Genomic DNA, 21,674 nt, shown 5'->3' with positions numbered 1-21,674 from the left:
CTAATTTCTCCTTTCAAAGAACTTGTTTATTTGTTCCAAATCAACTCGGTTAACTTACTCTGTTCTTCCTGCTTCATATATTCTGGTGTTTATCTAATCTTCCACTTCATTAAGGATTGTTTCTATATATGCAAAATTATAAATTATTATTGTTCCAATTTTTGATTATTTAAATAAATAAATAAATTTTCTGTTTATACTCCGGGACGACCAAACGGTCAGAGGAGTTCACAAATAGACAGAATACAAGAAACAGCACCGTATTCAGCAGTCACGGGCTTGAACCCCGGTCACTCAGGGCACGTGTACTTATGCACCCGCGCGCCTGACCACTAGGCTACGGCGGCACTATTTAGTTTACAATCCAAATATTTAGTTTACAATCCAAATCTTCCTTGTATCACCCAACTTTAATAACATTTCCTTTTATGTGGCTAATTCTCATGCCAAATTATCTACAATATTTATCTAACTTACTCAGAGATTCTTGAAAATCTTGTGAGCTCCTTACTATTTAGCAGCAAAATACAATTACCATACAATAATTATCTTAAACTATTTGGAAGTATTGGAAATGTAAACACTTTGCTCCATATAGAGAGATATTTAATTTTGTAATAGCTTACAAAGTAAACAAAAAATGAAGCATTAGCAACCTTATATATTTGTAAACAACTAGATAATTCTCATATATTTTGATACATTCTTCAGTAGTATGAAGAAGAGAGAGACTACTTCAGTAGTATGAAGGAGCAAGAGAGAGAGAGAGAGAGAATGACAGAAGAATTCAGGGAGCTGATAAATTAGACATTGTAACACTGGAAAATAAAACACAAAATTACTCAAAATATAGCTGCAAAAGTTCATATTGGATAACACTTTCTCCAGACTGATTTTAACAGTAAAAGTGAAACCAAAATTCTCAGCTCTTAGTGCAATCTGTGAGCATACCTAGATGCACTCCAGTGTGGATACATTGCCTAGTTGATTGGGTTATTGGAAACTAGAAGTTTCCAGCTGAAGGTCATTCAACTTGGGTGGTAGAGACATCACTACCTTGGGAAGTGAAGTACAAGATATTCTGTAGGGAAGGAAAGAACACTATGTTCATGATGGTTCTTCCAAAATGTTGGTCCAATGTATAATTGGATCTCTCCCAAATGATGTTGTGTGTGCATGCGCTTACGCGCACGCACACACACAAACCAAATATCACAATGCTATTCTCGTGAAGTAGACATTTTTCCATAAGAGGCATAACTCAAGAGCGCTATCTGTAAACCCCTGGCTTTTTGGCCGTGAAGGGAAAGTGCAACACTATTTAACCTTGTGATTCTCTCTCTCTCTCTCTCTCTCTCTCTCTCTCTCTCTCTCTCTCTCTGTAAAGTTTTTAGCAAGGTGGAAAGTCACACAGACTTGCCCAACAGAGTGCATGTATGTTCGTATGCAGTGGCTCAATTTAAGTGCTCCTCAAAAAGTACACTTTTAAGTGTTTAACTTGGAGCGATTCCATTTTTTTTTTAATGTGAGGTGACAGCTTTATTCTATATGTGCGTACTGCTCAGCTTACAGAACTTCTAATGGAGAAATTCAGGGAATATTTTTTCAATTCGTTAAAACTGTGTATTACAGACAAAAAGTCTTTCTTCTCTGTAATGTTAGAAGTCAAGGTCAGTGATAAGCAACTTCTTGCTTGCATTAACGGAGTTGGACTCACAGACTAAGGCTTTTTACAAACTACCTTCATTTTCTTGTAGTGGACAAGCTATGTGGCTAATTGTTGGTTGTGCATCGCACAGAAGTGAAGCAGAATGGCCACTTGGCATCATTTTTTTCATTTATACTATCTAAATCACTTATTTGCATTATTTGTAATAACCAAATTGACCATGCACTTGAATGTATATCCTGTCATGCCTATTATTGCAGATCATGTTCTCCTTACATGGATCTGAAAAACTTATGAAGAAAATAAAAAAAAAATATTTGAAATATGAGCTATGTAGAGGTAGAAGTCAGTCTAACAACTCTGCAAATGATGCTGACATCAATACAACCTTTCATCGCTGACTTTGGAAGACACAGAGCTTGAGGGATGGCAAACTCTTAGCATATACTAAAACTTTGAGAAATTCAATTCTAACAGCTATAAAGCAACTCTCAAATGAATTCTCTTTAAGAAAGAACACAAATAAAAACTGATATTGTGGCTAATAAATTCAATGAACTCCTCAACTTGATTGAACAGTAATGTTCATTACCTCACTATTGCTTGATTGAACAGTAATAGTGAGATAATGGTGTGTACAAGGTCATTGACAGAAAATCCCAAAGATGGCACTCAGTTCTTGTAATCAGAAACAAAAATATAGGAAACTGAGACGAAGAGCTTTGAAGACAGTACCGCTGATGCTTTTGCTAATCTTGAACAAGGAAGCATTCTTATTAAAGCACAGCTACAAGAACTTAGAAATTATATCACTGTCCTTCATAGGAGAAACAAGGATTTGTTATTGTTTGTTTGTTTGTTATTTGGTTTTAGGAGCATTAGCAACTAAGGCCATATTGCTCCGGGATATGCGGTGGTCATTCTCGGACCTTTTCGCATCCTCTGTATTTGATGGTGACGGGCTCGAACCCCGGTCTAATCAAGAAGCGTGTGCTACGCACTGCTGCTCCTTCCCACCTGGCTATGGAGGTGCCGAGAAACAAGGAGATTAAGCTTATCCTCATGGATATACAGTGGACCCCCGCTTTACGATTGGTTCACTGTATGATCAAATCACTTTACGATGGACTCTCCATAATAAAATACCATTCACTATAAAATATGTAGTAGGCGGCAATCATCGTGATCACATTTGCGAACTGAAATTTAATTCTACTGCACGGCGATTCTAATAAGCGAAAATAAGAGGAACATTATCCACAGGCTATAAAAGTAAAGATATAAAGCACAAATCATTGAACGCCAGTATCTAGGTACCCCTTGTCTTCGTGTCGTTGGCGTGTGCATAGAGCGGAGCAAATGTATGGTTGAGTTCTGTGATTAGGTGATTACTATGGATGTGTAATTTGCCTTTTTGATTAGACGTATATTCCTTTCTGATTTGAAAGGAAAATGCAAAATTATTATTTGCATGTGTGTCCTTCTTGTTAGGCATCGCCATTGTGCTGGTGTTGTTGCATATTTTTCTGTGCTGCAATGTGCTTGTGCTGTTGGATATTTACTAGGTGGTAGATGACTCTCATCAACCTGTGCAACACCACCACTTTGCTTATTGGAAGCTTGAAGTGGTGGAACCCATGTTTAGTCTCTAGAGCTAAGTTCCGGTCAACCTTTCCCCATCTCTTCCATCACGCAGTATGACTGATGACTTTTGAGGAACAACTTTCCTCATTTCGAGGGTAGAGTTCTCAAATGGTGTTTGCAGGCCGGCCGATAGTTAGTACACCAGACTGAACCTATTAGTGACTGGGGGGGGAGTTCAAATAGTGTGTATATGGGGCATTGTCGAGGCTACGTCAAGTCAAGGATCTGGGTATATTCTTACCACGTGTGCGGCATTTTCCAAAAATTTCATTACTTCATACAGCATGTCACCCCCCCCCCCCCCACTGTTTCTTACTATTGAATACGCCATGAATTGCCAAACTAATAGAGTAAGCTTATCTGCGAAAAGATCTAAATCTCCCAAACACTTCCTAGTTCATTCACAAATATACATGGTCTCAATTCTAATCTCAATAATGTCCATTTCCACTTGCAGTCTGCCAAACCCCATGTACTTTTTTTTGACAGAATCTCAGTTATTGGTTGATTCAACTACTGCTCATCTCAGTGGCCCAAATTATTCGATGTATGATTCCTTTTGCCTCAAAGGTGGTACTTGTGCATATGTCCATTCCAATATTCACTGTCAGAGACTTGGTAATTTGGAATCTCCTCTTTTCGATCTTCTCTGGCTTAAAATCTCTCCACCTCATTCTGTGAAATTCATTTGTTCTCCCAACTCAGCTAATCACTTGGAGCTCTTTGACTTCCTCCAGTCCAACTTTCCCAATAGTGAGGTAATTTTCATTGATGATTTTAATGTTCATGACTCCAGCTGGCTTCCGTTTTCTAGTAACACCAAAAAAAGCCTCAGCATCACCGACCTAGCTGGTCGAGATGCTGAGGCTTTTGCAATTTTGCAATTACTAATGAACTTGCATAGATTGTTCATTTACCTAAAAGAATACCGGACAATCCTAACCATACAGCCAACACGCTTGATCTTTTTCACACAAACAATCCTTCTAAGTACATAGTCAAGTTGAGTGGTCCTTTAGGCAACACAGATCACAACTTGGTGATTGTCTCTTCTCCAATGGAGCCTTTATCTCATGGCTATTCCCAACTTCATATTGTTTGGCATTACAAGAATGCAAAATGGGATGACCTGCGAGATTTCTTTTCTTCTTTTCCTTAGTTGGATCACTGTTACAAAACTTCTGATGTCAACGTTTGCTCAGATCGTGTCAATGAAATTATTCTTGTAAGAATGGCATCCTTTATTCCATACTCCACTTTAAAATCTCATCCTTTATCTAAACCTTGGTTTTCCAATAAATGTGCTAAGCTTGTTAAAGAGAAGAATGCTGCATATCATAATTGGCTTGTTTCCAATTCTTCAGTTTCCTTTTCTGCCTACACCAAAGCTTGCAACAATTGTAAAGCAGTTATTAATCAGTCCAAACTAGATGTTGAACAGGCTAAGAGTAGAAAACTTGCTTCTTGCCCTAATGGTAGCCAAGCATTCTGGTCCCTTGCCAAAGCTATTGACTGCAATTTTTCCCATCTCTGCTCCCACCTCTGTCAAAACTAGATGGTTCTGTTGTCACTTCAGCCAAGAATAAAGCTGACCTGCTAGCATCCCATTTTTCTTCCAACTCATGTATTAATGATCTTGGTAAAACACCTCCCACTATTCCCAACACACTCCATTCAATGCCTCCGGTGGGTTTCCCTCAAAAGGATGTCAGAAGAATTTTGATGAATCTTGATGCTAAAAAAGAGAACAAGTGGAGAAATACCACCAGATCCTGATGGTATTTCTCCACTTGTTCTCAAAACCTGTGCTCCTGAACTCACTCCTGTTGTTTGCCACCTTTTTTCATTTTCTTATTCCAAAGGTGTTTTTCCTTCTTTTTGGAAATCTGCTCACATCCAGCCAGTTCCTAAAAAGGGTGACAACTCCCTCCCATCCAATTATTATCCCACTTCAATTACTTAAATCACTTAAATCAATTAATCACCAACTCTTAAATTACCTAGAAACCTTCCATCTGATCAATGATCGCCAGTATGGATTCCGTCAGTGTCAATCCACTGGTGATATTCTGGCTTACTATGTACTATAATAGACCCACCCACCTTCTGCACTTTACTTCTCCTCAAACCATAGATTGGCATTCTCCTCTTTTGCCCACCTCTCTTGTCTGTTCCCTTGTGATCACTGCTAATAAAAAGGGTTTTTTTTTTTTTTTTTTTAGGAACCTCCCTGAAAAGCTCAGTTGTCTCTGGGGTTGCCCCTACCACAGCATCTCCCCTTCTACCTGGCCCAATTCCCTACATCCAGTACGGTAACTAGGGATTGGTGTTTCACAGGCCCCTCGGCTAAGAGACTAGATTACAACATTACACCTAAGAGAACATCATTATACCACATATCACTCATACTATCTGGCCTTTACAGGGTACTGTACTCAACATAAGAGAACTTGCGGCACTGTGGGAAATCACCAGTGCCACTAGACCCTAAAGTGGGTCTAGTGGCACTGGTGATTCATCATAGTACATAGTGCCACTATGTACTACGATGGACTATTTTCAGCCCTTCATCTGCAGCAGTCAATATGGCTTGAGTGACCCTGTTGACTGCTGTCAACAGGAGTCAATCAAGTATCACTAATTTGCTGACTATTTGGCAGCAGGTTTTTTAGATCTCTCGATATAGGCAGGCAGAAATGGCTTGGTAATGTCTACACAAACATTACCAAGCATTTGACAGTCTCACACCATCAACTTGGTAAAAAACTAAGTCACTATGGAATAATGGACTCTCTACTATCCTGGGTGATGAGCTATATCTCCTATAGCAAACATAAGGTAATAAGTGGACAGGAAATCTCAAGAGAGTTCTTCCCATCTAAAGGAATTCCATAAGGACCTGCTGCACTTTTCAGGGAGAGATTAAATTATTGAAGTCAACCTTTAAGCTGCCATAAATTATTTTGCTGATTGGGTTGCTTAAATGGTATTGACAACAAACCTAAGACATGTTGTTCCCTTACATTCATAGGATCAAGGAGAGCTCACTTTTTGGAAAAACAATACACCATGAATGGCATGCTGGTTCACAGAGTTTTTGATGCTAAAGATCTGGGAGTCACATTTATCAGGATATGATTTTGATAAACATGCACACAATATGCTGAACCAAGCAAAAAAGCAAATTGGCTTCACAAACTTCAAACATATGGATTAAAAGGTCCTCAGTTTTCTGTGCTTCTATTTAAAGCAACTGTCCTTCCAATACTGGAGTTTGCCATCCCTATACAGAACCCTCACTGAACAACTTGGATATAGCAAACAGAATCATTGAAAGTGAAATTCATCCACTATCTTCCTAGATGCAATCCCATGTCCTATCATCAAATTTTCTATCTTAACCTGTGCTCCTACTTCAAGCTGCAATCTCTGGAGGAATGGCAAACTGTCCTGGTGCTTAAGCTGCTATATCATATTTTCTCTGGATTGAGTTTTCTACTAGATCTCCTATGTCACCTTACCTTTCATGCACCAGCAGAAACTACGAGATGGAAGATTACCTTTCACATTGGTAGATCAAGATTACAAATATCCAAGAACTCCTTCAAAAGAACTACAACGCTTATAAATCAACATGACTTTGATCTTTCTTTGGACAGGAAAGTGTTTCACAGGGATACCTGGAACTAGTTACCAGATGATGGATTCCTTATGACTTTTTCATGATGTGGGATTATAGGAAAGCAAAGAACATTTTATATTCTTTTCCTAGTCTTGGACTGATTATGCTTATAATACTTATAATCTGCATGTACTGTATATTGCTCTGTCACACACTTTAACTGGGCACATGCATGTGCCCAGTTAAAGTGTGTGACAGAGCAATATTATGCATGTAGTGTATATTACATTTAATAATAATAATATTTGTAAAATAATAACCCCAATATAGTACGTAGAACACTTCCAACGTATTAATATCAACGTAGAACGTATTGAGTATTACAGCTCTGATTCATACTATCTAATAAAAAAAAAAATAATAAAGAGATTCATGAAATCAGAAAGTGGAAGAACATCTGAGAGGTGATGAGTATCAGATAGAGAACTGTTGTCTCCTGGAATGGCTTTAAATGTAGAATTAGGATTGGTCTTTGCGCCTCTTGTTCTGTTATTGTTGACTGTAGTTGTGGCTTGTGCAATGGCTGGAACTCTGTTTTTGGCAAATGTTTATTTTTCCCAAATGTTTATTTTGAACGTCTCCATTTCATTTGAATGACCCTTACAGATAACTGCTTTTAGTACACATAACACTAACATTAAAATAACTATCTTTAATATAAATTAAATAACTAACTAATTACTGCTATGTTATACATTTGCTATGTTATACATTTGAAGTTCTGTATATTTTATATTTTACCTTTAACATTCATAAAAATATTATGTATATACTTCAAAAATTTAATTAAATGTGATGTGATTAACAAGTGATGTCTAAATTAAATAATTATTATGCCAAGTCTGAAAATGCTGCTGACTTGAATGCAAGTTCTTACTTGTTTTATTTATTTGGTTTAGTTTTTGATTTTGCAGTTTCTTTCATAATTTAGTTTATTTAACTACTTGGTAGCAGTCAGCAATTTCACAAGCAATATAAGATTATAATTAGAGTTCATCCTTATCATTACACAAACATGCAAGTACACAAGAGACACATTCTATCAATGTAAAATTATATTTTATTAATCATTAACCTTTTTACAAATGCAGTGTGTCATACTTTTGTTGTTAAAAGTGGAATAATACCCATAATGCATAGCATACACAACATGATGGCTAGATGTTTGACATTCAAACAATGCAAAGCAATTTTCATCCCACAGACAGTCATCCAATAAATCTACAAAAAGTCTTGCTAGCGTGCGAGTGACCAATCCACAAGTTCCAGTCAATATCTGGAAAATTAAAATCCCCCATTATAAGACATTCTGATTTACTAGTTCACTCTATTTCTCTAAATAGCTGTTTGGTATATTCATCACAGTCATTAGGCGTATAACACACTCCTACTATTAATTTGGTTTTCTCAGCACTTATACCATACCAAATTGACTCATCATTGCACTAGTCACTCATGTTGATTTAATAGCTGTGAATGTAGATTTTGCATCTACATTCTTTAGGGGAGAGGATGACAGAAGTTTATCAAACTCTAATGGGGAGCTAAATGATTTTTGTGATAACTGAAAGGGAAGTGGAAGAGAAATTGTTGAAGCTAAACATAAAAAAGGCACCTGGGGTGGATGGAATCTATCTAATTATATCATATATTAAGGGAGGCAGCAAAGGAGGTAAAAAAAACCCTTAGCCCTGTACTTGTTAAGTCGGTCCTCAGATCTCCTACTCTTAAATCATTAGTGCCAACATGTACAACAGTATCACCTTTTGAGAGACTGGCTACCCAAAAAAGATTATATCTCCTCTACAAAATCATCTTTTTAAAGTGATACTGGAAATCTAAAAATGATTGTGAAGTTCAAAGACTGGAGAGTAAATTTGACAAAAAAATCACCATTACTAAAAACAATTTCATGAAATTGTGATAAGTGAGACACACAGTCCTGTGCAATTTTTGTACAAGTGAAGATCTGGGAGACACTCATCAACCGGCAAGGAAAATTCTAATACAGTGTTGCAGCAATTTGTATGATCACCAAGCAATTTGCAAGGTAAGTTGTCTGTGAGACTGGAATTAGTGGAGCAGGTGTACATTGCATTCTTAAACAAGATAAGTGAAAATCTTATGTGTCAAGATTGCTACACTGTTTGAATGAAGATGATCCTGGTAGCTGAGTTAAGTTTCGTGAATGATTTAAAGCAAAGATGGATGAGGATGCAAGATTTTCACACAACACTGTTTTGCTGGCTGAGGAAAAGTTCAAACTCAGTGGCAGCAAACTGACATAATTCTATGTACAGATTCCTGATAATCCAAACATTCATGTAGAGAGGGAATTTATCAGAAACTACATTCTGGTGTAGTATCTCATCCAAGGGGACTGTTGGAACACATTTTTGAAGGAACAATTACTGGTGATATCTATCACCACATGCTTAATGTATCCACTATGACTGTCATTTATGAGCTGTATGATGATGAAGTGGTTTCCTACCAACAGGATGGGGAATCAACACATTAGCATTGTCATGTCAGGACCTATCTTGAGAACCATTACGCAGACTGGTGGATAGGTCAAAGAGGAAGTGTTGAATATTCCCCATGTTGACCTGATTTAATCCCAGTTGACTTCTAATTGTGAGGCTACCTGAAGGATGCAGGGAAAACAGAGGAAAAGCAACCATGCTTGAAAAATTAAAGAATGACATTAAACAAGCACATGAAGCTATCCCTGAATTATACTGGGGAACGTTTATCATTCAGTTTTGCCACTGTGAACAGTGCCAAGAAGCAAATGGTGGGAAATTTAAATATTTGTTCTGGTTCACCATGTGCCACAAAAGGTTTGTAATTAATTTTATTTATTTCCTAAAATGATGCACATCTTTTTGGAATTCTTATCTGATGCAAACTGCTTTTTCTTATAACAATGCCATTCACACCACCCTGAGAGAAAAATCACTCTCTATTTTGTATGGATATAATCCTTAATATCATTCATACAGCTGTTTCATCCATTCTATAATAATAATTCTGTACACACCCTATAATAATGATTTATGAGGTTTGTGATATCTGTATACTGAAAAAAAAAAAAAAAAAAAAAAAAAAAAACACCTCATTGTTATTAGTTGCTTCATCACCTCTTAACAAAGCAGAGTGAAAAGCAATTTTTTTTTTCCCCAATAAATGGCGAGCGCATTTTTTATTGTACCTGTTGTCCACATTTCTCTTCATACGAGCCTTAGAACTCACTCCAGAGTCCTCTACATAGGGATACTTTAATTTTGACAACCCTGTATATTACAAAGTAATTTATATTAGCTATTACTACAACACTTGAAAATTTTCATACTTACTTAATTACCCATTCCAAGGCCTGACCAAGGGACACAGGTTTATTCTGAACATAATTAAAATCCAACTGGTGAGACAAGTAAGATGTGGATTCTAGCAAGCGATTAAATTCTCTTTCAACCATTTCATCTTTCTCTTTTGGCACCTAAGAGTTTTTAGTTTAAATATTAAAATATTCTGAATAATCAAATTATTTCTCAAACTAAATAACAGTTTTGCTTCTTAATGTAAAATTTAAAAGGATTAGAAATAATCAACTAGTAAAATACTATGACAGTCACAGTCACTTTCTTTTTTAAACTTGAAAAAAAAGTTTTGAGTTTTTTGAATTCTGCTTGGAGTATACTATTCCACCTTTTCTTAATGGACTGCAATACTTATTGTAAACTTTTTTTTGTATTAGAAACCTTTTAGTTTCTAATTCAAAAAAATTAAATATCTAAAAAATGCTGTGTTTTTTTACACTTTTATTAAAAAAAAATTCTTTTGCTGAAAATTAATAAAACATTATAGGCATAATATATAAAGATGAAACTGTTAGTCTGTTGCATTTTCCAGCGCACAAAATTTTATGCACATACATGCACATATTTCTGCTTATTACATATATAAATAGTAAAAAAAAATAATAATAATAAATATATATATATATATATATATATAAATAGGATATTAATTAATCACTTCAATTTTCAAATTTTTTTCAAAATTTATTTTGAATTTGGCATGCCATGAAGTGCACCAAAGTAAAAAATTGTTTATATTTAAAAAAGCACAGTAAATTACACATTTTTATCTTTAACTGACAGTTAACACGGGCTCATTATTTTGGAGAGGAACCCTGCTCGTTCCACAGCACCAGCACAGGGTTAAATAAATTATGCTGGTAATAGAATTATTATCACTTCTTATTATAAAAAAACACATTAGGTAGGTATATAAATATTTGAAGTAAACCTAAAAACTAAACCTGGCAAGCAATTAAAGCAATTTGTGCACCTTGGTCCTTGAGGTTGTCACTGACATTCTCTCAGATATGCCAGACAAGCTGTACTTGCTACCTGGGAGTTTAAAACGCTGATGGAACTGATATTCGGGTGACACTCAAGTCAAATACCCAATTTCAGAAGTCCGGATGGTCTGTGACAGCCAAATCCTCTGCTTGCACCTTCACGATGGTGGGACTGTTAGTAATCCTGAGTATAACCCCCTTGCACAAGCACACTGTGGGCAACCACCCAAGTGTGAACCAATGTAAGCAGGGGTCGAGGTGTGGCGCTCACACCACATGGAAGAATGGAACCCCTCTGTGTTACCAGGCAATACTAGGTAGTAGATGACTCTCATCAACCAGTGCAATACCACCACTTTGCTTACTGGAGCCTTGAAGTGGTGGAACCTATGCTTAGTCTCCAGAGCTAAGTTCTGGTCAACACTTCCTCAACTCTTCCATCATGCAGTATGACTGATGTCTTTTGAGGTTATGATAAACACCATGACGAGATCCAAACTTCCTTACATTTTGAGAGTACAGCTCTAAAATGGTGTTCACAGGCCAGCCGCTAGTTAGTACACCGGACCGAACCTATTGGTAATTCTTTAGAAGGTTTCCAGATCAGCTAGTGTGTAATCTTGCAGCCGCTATGTGCCAGATTATACACTATTATAATCTGCCAGATAGTGATGTTGTTGTTGTTATTTGGTTTTTAGGAGCATTAGCAACTAAGGCCATATTGCTCCGGGATATGCGGTGGTCATTCCATGACCTTTCTGCATCCTCTGTATTTGGTGGTGACGGGCTCAAACCCCGGTCTAATCAAGAAGCATGTGCTACGCACTGCTGCTCCTTCCCACCTGGCTACGGAGGCGCCACCAGATAGTGACTGGAGGGAGTCCGAGTAGAGTGTACGCGGTGGGGGGGGATTGTCGAGGCCATATTATGTCAAGGATCTGGGTATATTCTTACCATGTGTATGCCATATCCGAAAAAGTGAAAAAGTGGTCTCAATTCTAATCTCAACGATGTCCATTTCCACTTGCAGTGCCAACCCCATGTACTTTTTCTGACAGAATCTCAGTTATCGGTTGATTCAACTACTGCTTATCGCAGTTGCCCAAATTATTTGCTGTATGATTCCTTCTGCCTCGAAGGTGGTACTTGTATATGTCCGTTCCGATATTCCCTATCAGAGACTTGGTAATTTGGAATCTCCTCTTTTCGATCTTCTCTGGCTTAAAATCTCCCTGCCTCATTCTGTGAAATTCATTTGTCCTTCCAACTCAGCTAATCACTTGGAGCTCTTTGATTTCCTCTCTTTGCAATTTGACTTTCTCCGGTCTAACTTTCCTAACAGTGAGGTAATTTTCCTTGGTAATTTTAATGTTCATGACTCCAGCAGGCTTCCATTTCTAGTCACACTGGCCCAACTGGTCCAACTTCAGAATACAACCTTGGTGTGCGGAACAAAATATCACAACGGACCACTAGTCGCACTTTGTCGTGAATGAGCTACAACAGCCAACAGCCACATCACATACCTTTGTTATCAATGAAGAAGAAGAGAGCACGCCTCCTGTGGGCACAGCAACACCAGCACTGGACTATCAAGGATTGGGAAACAGTTGCTTCTGACAAGTCGAAGTTCTTGGTGCATTATGTTGATGGAAGGTTCAGAATTTGGTGAAAACATCATGAGTCCATGGACTCGTCATGTCTGACAACTACTGTGCAAGGTGGTGGGGGCAGTGTTATGCTGTGGGGAATATTTTCTTGGCACACGTTGGGCCCATTTATACCCATAGATTCATGTCTGAATGCCACATCGTTGCTGACCAAGTGCATCCGTTCATGTTGACAGTTTATCTTCGGTCACATGGTTACTTCCAGCAGGATAATGTGCCTGTGCAGAAAGACTAAATCACTATGGAATGGTTCCAGGAACATGACAATGACTTTTCTTTGCTGCTGTGGCCCGCTCGGTTCCCCAGATCTCAATCCTATTGAGCATCTTTGGGATGAACTGGAAAGGGCTGTTCGCTGCAGGCCTATACCTCCGTTGAATCTCAAGGAATTGCGTGACACACTCATGTCTGCATGGTACTCCATTCCTGCACAACGTTTTCAGCATCTTGTTCAATCCGTGCCTAGACGAATTCAGGCTGTCTTGAAGGCTAAAGGAGGCTCAACACACTACTAGGTAGGTGTACCTAATAAAGTAGCAGCACAGTGTATGTATTGATACTGTTACACACTTTTTGTTACTTCAAATTATCTATGCTTAACATCATTAGTGCCTACATGTACAGGTAGTAAAGATATTAAGCAGTAGTAATTTGAGGCCTTAGTTTGTAGTTATGAAGTGATATTAGCATTAGTAGAGGCATATGATGCAAGAAAGCAAGCTTATGCAGCATCAGCCAAAAAAAAAAAAAAAAAAAACCCACTTCCACTTCACCCCTCCGTTCGTTCGAAATACCTATCCAGCTGAGCTTTAAATTTCTTTAGGCTATCAACTTCCATAACAAGGGATAGAAGTGTGTTCCACCAACCAACTACCCGCCGGCAAATTTCTGGACATCTATCCTACATCTGTCTATCCTCAATTTGAATTTATACCCTCTCAGGTGAATATTCTGAGTAAGAGGCAGAATCCCATCAGCATTGAGCATGCTCAAACCATTCAAGCCTTTATACACCTCTATCAGATCACCTCGCCGGTGCCTAGTCTCCAGACACTGTAATTTGCAAAACTTAAGCCTTTCTTCGTAAGAACAATCCTTTGTTCCATTCACTAACCTTGTTGCCCTCCTCTGTACTCGTTCCAGCAGCTCTACATCCTTCTTAAAATGAGGCCTCCAGACCTGTATACAGTACTCAAGGTGTGACCTGACCATTGCCTTATACAAGGGAATAATCACTTCCTTATCCCTGCTAGAAAAATTCCTGTATATCCTTGATAAGACACCATGAGCTACTCTTGCAGCCCATCTGCACTGTCAGAGAACTTCATATCTGCCTGCACAATTACCCCCAGGTCCTTTTCATTCTCTACCACTATCAGTGTAGTACCACAAAGTTGATACGTTGCTCTGGGGTTGCTGTTTCCCATATGTAGTACTTTACATTTGTCAATGTTAAATTTCATTTGCTACCTCTCAGCCCATCTGCTCAACCTTTCCAGATCCTGTTGCAGCAGCATAGCGTCAGTAGTGTCCTTAACAACCCTGCCAACTTTTGTATCATCTGCAAACTTGGACATTAAGCTTGATATACCATCATCAATATCATTTATAAATATAGATAACAATAATGGACCCAACACTGAACCCTGAGGGACTCCACTGATAACATTAGTACACGATGAGCAGTGTCCATTGATTACCACTCTGTCTTCTCCCCCTCAACCACCCCTTTATCCATAGCAGCAGTTTGCCTGCAATGCCACACTGCTCCGATTTGTGCAGCAGTCTTCCATGTGCAACAGTATCAAAAGCCTTTCTAAGATCCAAGTATATAATATCAAAGTTATTCCCTGCATCCAGTTCTTTTGTGACTGCATCATAGTATCCAATCAAATTGGTCAGGCAAGACTTCCCCTTAACAAAACCATGCTGTGTCCGAGCTATAACTGAAGTCTTGTCTAGATGATCCTGCAGTACTTCTTTAACCAGTGCCTCCATTAAGTTTCCTGGAACAGAAGTTAAACTCACAGGTCTATAATTACTTGTGTCAGCCTTTGATCCTCCTTTGTGAATTGGGGTCACATTTGCACTTCTTCAGTCTATGGGTACATCACCTGAGTCCAAGGAAGCTCTCATAATTATGGCTAAGGGTTTTCTTACTTCCTTTGCTGCCTCCTTTAAAATAACTGGATAGATCCCATCCACCCCAGGTGCCTTTCTTGTGTTTATCTTCAACAACTTCTCTTCCACTTTACTCTCATTTATTACAAGATTATCTAGCTTACCGCCAGAGTTTAATACACCTCTGGCATTCCCCTCCCTGAATAACTCCTCATGTGTGAATGCCAATGCAAAATATTCATTTAGTTTGTTAGCTACCTGAGCAGGATCATCAACAGTTGAACCATCGATATCAAGTGGACCAATCTGATTCATCCCCTTCCTTCTAGAGTTTACATAAGTAAAGAACTCTTTGCTGTTTTTCTTTGCATCCCTTGCCAAAGATTTCTCGTAATCTGCCTTCGCCTGCCTAACCTCCTTTGTAACTTGGTTACAGATCAGTCACGTGTTAATTTATATGTATCCCAAGCATTTTTCTTCTCTGCCGTATGTCTCATTAGTTCAGCTGACATCGATTTAGGCCTAAACCTTGAGGAATATTTCTTAGTTGGTATGTAAAGCCTAGTAGCTTCCAAGATAAGTTCTTTGAATGCTTCCCATTTTGAATTTGCTGTTGGTAACATCATCAGTTGGTCCCACTGTATAGAATTTAAATACTGTCTCAGACCATCGTAGTTGCCTTTACAAAAGCAATAACCCTTCCCTTTACCCCTGATGGTAGTTACCTCTTTGAGTAAATCCCACTTCAGCACACTGTGATCACTGTGTGCTGAAAAAAAAATCACTGTGCGAAAAAAAAATCAGTGTGTGAAAAAAAAATATATCAAGAAAAAAAGTCATAGGTTAGGACTTGCTGTGAGAGTATCCGGAATATTAACTGTTCATGAGAGAGCCCCTACTTGTTAATAGCAGGGACTGTTTTTTTTTCTTTTAAGGACAGGATACACTTCAAAAAAAGTGGCGCAAGATATTTATTAATACTACTTAGAGTCAGGTGTTTCAAAAAGCTGTCTGCTTGGGGAAGAGTTAGATTAATGGCGATTAGAAGCAGAGACAGATTAGATTTTTGCACCACTTCAACCAGTCCTATTGGAACACTCTGACTTAGAAACCAGCAGGGGAAGTAAGGAGCACACTAGGAGTTCCTATAATGCTAATGCAGAGTGAACTCACTGGGACAATGGAAAAGCAATGCAGAATTATTGAATATTTGTACAAAAAGTACTAAAACTAACCCAGTGGTTTTCAACCGGGGTGCTGCGGCACCTGAGGGTGCCGTAACAACATTCCAGGGGTGCCATGTAATTTGGGTTTAAGTTACTTAAACTTATTATTATTTTTTAAATCTGTGTGTTTATTTCATAATAAAAAGGTGTACAGTATCTTTTTAATTTTGTGGTAATCTATAATTGATGCTTACTTAGTACCTCTATATATTTTTTAATATTTTATATTAAATGTGACCCCAATTCAAAAAGGAGGATCAAAGGGCGACACAAGTAATTATAGATGTGTTAGTTTAACTTCTGTTCCAGGAAAATTAATGGAGGCACTGCAGGATCATCTAGACAAGACTTCAGTTACAGCTCGGATACAGCAAGGGTTTGTTAAGGGGAAAGTCTTGTCTGACCAATTTGATTGGATACTATGACAAAGCAACTGGATGCAGGGAATAACTTTGATATCATATATTTGGATCTTAGAAAGGCTTTTGATACCGTTGCACATGGAAGACTGCTGCATTAATTGGAGCAGTGCGGCACTGGAGGCAAATTGCTGCTATGGATAAAGAGATCACTGGGTGGGAGAAGACAGAGAGTGGTAATCAATGTACACTGCTCTTCATGGACTAATGTTATTAGTGAAGTCCCTCGGGGTTCAGTGTTGGGTCCATTGTTGTTTTCTGTATTTATAAATGATATTGATGATGGTATATCAGGCTTAATATCCAAGTTTGCAGATGATACGAAGGTCGGCAGGATTGTTAATGACAGTATGCTGCAGCAACAGGATCTAGAAAAGTTGACCAGATGGGCTGAGAGGTGGCAAATGAAATTTAACATTGACAAATGAAAATACTACATATGGAAAGCAGTAACCCCCAGAGTAACGTATCAACTCTGTGGTACTACATTGACAGTGATAGAGAATGAAAAGGACCTGGGGTAATTGTGCAGGCAGATATGAAGCTTTCTGAGCAATACAGACGGTCTGCAAGAGTAGCTCATGGTGTCTTGTCAATGATATACAGGAAATTTTCTAGCAGGGATAAGGAGGTGATTATCCCTTTGTATAAGGCAATGGTCAGGCCACACCTTGAGTACTGTATACAGGTCTGGAGGCCTCATTTTAAGAAGGATGTAGAGCTGTTGGAACATTTTCATTCTCCACTACTATGAGTGTAATACCACATGGTTGGTACATTTCTCTGGAGTTACTACACCCATATGCAGTACTTTGCATTTGTCAATGTTAAACTTCAGTTGCCAGTTCTCAGCCCATCTGCTCAACTTTTTTAAATTTTGTTGCAGTAGTGTACTGTCAGTGCTGTCATTAACAACCCTGCCAACCTTCATATCATCTCGAAACTTAGACATTAAATCTGATATACCTTCATCGATATCATCATTGATAAATACAGAAAAAAAAAAAATGGGCTCAGCACCGAACCTTGGAGGACTCCGCTAATAACATTAGTCCACAAATAGCAGTGTCCATTGATTACCACTCTGTCTTCTTCCACTCAACCATCCCTTTATCCATTGTAGCAACCTGTCCTTAATGCCACGCTGCTCCAATTTGTACTGTAGTCTTCATCCGCAACAGTGTCAAAAGCTTTCCTGAAATGCAAGTATATAATATCAAAATTATTTTTTGCATCCAGTTTTTTTGTGACCACATCATAGTATCCAATCAAACAGGTCAGGCAAGACTTCTCCTTAACAAACCCATGTTGTGTCTGAATTATTACAGTTTTGTCTAGATGATCCTGTAATGCTTCTTTAACCAGTGACTTCATTATTTTCTCTGGAACAGAAGTTAAACTAACAGGTCTGTAATTACTCGTGTCACCCTTTTACCCCACCCTTTGTGAAATGGGGATATATTTACACATCTCCAGTCCGTGGGGATCTCCCCTGAGTCCAAGGACGCTTTCATAATTAAGGCTAATGGTTTGTTTACCTCCTTTAATATAAATGGATGGATTCCATCCACCCAGGTGCTTTTCTTATGTTTAACTTCAACAATTTCTCCTCCACTTAGCTCTCTGTTATTACAAAATCATTTAGCTCCCTCTTAGAGTTTAATAAGTTTATGTTCTCCACTTCCCTACAGAATTCCTCATATGTGAATGAGGATGCTAAGTACTCATTCAGTTTGTCAGCTATTTGAGCAGGATCATCAACAATCAGAATCATATGGCATTCATTCATTCTGATATAGAGAATGAATTTGAGAATGGCACATGCAATGTGTACAGGAAGGATAAATATAATAGAGGAGAAATTATGCTTTTAAGTTCCAAGTATATAGATTCACAATGAGCATATTCAGTAGTTAATTATACTGCTACACTTTAGTTACTGGTGAGATAAATAAATATTGTGCACCTACATTCACACATTTGAAAGTTTTATACTTGATGATGCCAGAAGCCTGGACTAATAATAGTTGGGAGCTGAATAGTTTTTATTATAACTGAAAAGGAATGGAAACAAACTTATTACAAGTAAAAGTAAAATGGCACTGGGTGCTGATAGAATCAATTCAATTACACAGAAGCACAAAAAGAGGTTAGAAAAACTTTTAACTATCATAATGGGAACAGCCTTGGATTCAGGTGAAGTCCTTACAGATAACATGTAAAAATGTTCTCCAGTTCAAAGGAGAAATGATAACCAAAAGACTTATAATATAGAGTTCTTGGTTATGATGTAATACAAGGAGATCATGGCCGAACTAATTTAATTAGCTATCATGCAGTGATTCCATTATAATTTAAACTTAATACAGTCCCACATGAATAAGTATTTGTATAAATTGGGACAATGTGACATTCAGGATAATTTACTATTATGGGTTAAAAAATGATTAAGTGGAAGGAAACAGATAGTAGTTATAAATGGCTACTGCCCTTCGTGGACTGATGTTATGAGTGCGATGTTGCACAGTTCAGTGCCTACCCATTATATTTCTAATATTTATTAATGATATTAAAATACTAATTTTGATGATGATATAAAGGTAGGCAGTGTGATTAATGACAGCATCAGGGTAAGTCACTTCTACAACACTTTGATATTATTTGGATTGGCTGAGCATTTGGCTAAAATCTTAGTTTATTCGGTAGCACCAAATTAAGAGTTGAAAATAAAAAGGACTTGGTATTAACTATTCAGTCTAATGTGAAGTTGTCTAAATGGTGTAATCAGGCTACTAGGAGAGTTCATGTAGTTCTTTCCATAACTTCAAACCCAACTTCAAACCCACAGAACCAACTTTTCATCTTCCTCATTTATTCATTCAACTGCCGTTTTCTGGAACAACCTTCCTTCATACATATTTCCTGAAAATTACAATCTACAGAAGTTCAAGTCCAATGTCAACAAATATCTTCTTTCGTCTTCTCAACCTCCAACCCAAGCACGGTACTAAGTACTATAGGTTCTAATACCTCTCGTGTTTGGGGTTCACACAAAAAAAAAAAAAAAAAAAAAGATGACTTTCATCAACCGGCGAAATACCACCACTTTGCTTATTGGAGGCTTGAAGTGGTGAAACCCATGTTTAGTCTCTAGAGCAAAGTTTCCGGCATCCCCCCTCCCCCATACTTCTCCTTCAACCCATGCATGGTACTAAGTACTATAGGTTTTGATACCTTTTGTGTTTGTGGTTTTTCATAAAAAAAAAAATAACAAATCATGTGTTTTGTATCATTAAATATCAATGTACTGTATTTATTTATCTATTTTTTCCCATGGTGTAAACTAAATGGAATTCACATGCACAACTAACACCATATGCAATACACTAGCAAAATTTTCATTATAACAATTGTTTGGCTATAGGGTTTCAACCCTACAGCCAAATAAACAGCCCTAGACAATTGTTTGGCTTGTCTAATTTGAAAAGACTTTCAAATTAGACAAGCTACTCACAAGTGTCATGGGTCCCAATTCAGACTGCATTTGTTGACATTTCAAATAATTTGCATTAAAATGCACATAAAAATCCTTATTGTTCAAGGAATGGGAGCAACTTCACAAAACAAACTGGTTTTCAAATAATCTAATATAGAATTAACAAGGGATATACTGTTTACAAAGGCAGTTCTAAGAGTGAAGTGTGTAACTACAAGCCAATCAATCAGTCTCTGACTTCAATGATATGGAAAATCATTGAGGCAATCATCAAAGGTGCAATACAGGGGCATTGAGATAAAAATGCTATTCTGAAGGAAATGCAGAACAGTTATGTAAAGAAAAAATCATAATCTGATTGACTATTTGGATAGAGTCACTACTAAGATGGATGTAGGAAATAGTTTTGACAATGTTTATTTGGATTGTAGCAAAGCATCTGACACAGTCCTGAGTAAGAGATTACAATATAAAATGGAACATCCTTGGATGGCACAGTAGCAGCAGGGCAGAAGGCAGAGGATTGTGATTAATGGTTACCCTTCAGATTGCACTAACATTAGAAGTGAGGTCCCTGAAGGACTGATACTGAAACCACTATTGTTTCTGATTTCCTTAAATGACATTGACAGAGGGATACAAGATGAGATGTCAAGGTTAGGAGAGTGGTTAATGATCAGTGCCAAGCAGTGTTCCATCAGAACAAGCTGGATAGGCTTTACGGTCAGAAATGGAGGTATTTTAACAGCAAAATGGAAAGTCTAAATTTGGGGAATCACAATCTCAAGATAACTTATTCAACTAAAATAGTAAAGGAAGAAAAGAATTTGGGGAGTACACAGGTAAACATAAAGATCTCAATGTAGTGACAAAAAGGATCCATAATGTCCTATCAATGATTTACTGAATATTTGCTTGTAGAGGTCCTAATCTCACTGTATAAGAGAGCTATAAGACTGCAGTTGGAATACTGTATCCAAGTATAGAAACCACATCTAAAAAAAAATAATAATAATAAAAAATTAAAAAAGATTCTTGAAAGGGTCCAAAGATAGGCAATGTGCAGCTTGAGATCAGCAAATGGGTAACCATATAAGGAAAGACTGAATACATGGGATATAGAGTTTTCCCTTTTGGTTGAAAAACCCAGAATAACTCATATGGAAAAACCCTGTACTCTCAGCCAGTGATCAGCTAACTACAGACACAAATGATTATTTCAAAAATGCATCCAGTTGTGAAGCAATGGGAATCAAACCCAACCTCTCCAAGCAAGTAGTAAGCAGCAATGTATTATGCCAACTAGGCTGCCAAAGAGGGCTTGTTGAAAAATATGTTGAAAAATGTGTGTGCGTGTGTGTGCACTCTATATACACTA

The 21,674-nt window shown here is 37.7% G+C and overlaps 1 protein-coding gene across 1 annotated transcript in view; it reads right to left on the bottom strand.

The window, feature by feature from the left end:
* The window catches only part of Su(var)3-3 (lysine-specific histone demethylase Su(var)3-3), an 801,787-nt gene that overhangs the window by 694,001 nt on the left and 86,112 nt on the right, over positions 1-21,674 (bottom strand). The window contains exon 9 of the mRNA XM_090379361.1: positions 10,355-10,497. Coding sequence (XP_090235487.1) covers positions 10,355-10,497 — 143 coding nt within the window. The remainder of the gene's footprint in view (positions 1-10,354; positions 10,498-21,674) is intronic.

Source organism: Mastigoproctus giganteus, chromosome 8 (genome assembly GCF_048544385.1).
Source record: "Mastigoproctus giganteus isolate SK-2022 chromosome 8, ASM4854438v1, whole genome shotgun sequence".
NCBI classification, from domain to species: domain Eukaryota; kingdom Metazoa; phylum Arthropoda; class Arachnida; order Uropygi; family Thelyphonidae; genus Mastigoproctus; species Mastigoproctus giganteus.
Note: the sequence above shows the minus strand (reverse complement) of the source record. Positions and strands in the feature narration are given on the sequence as shown.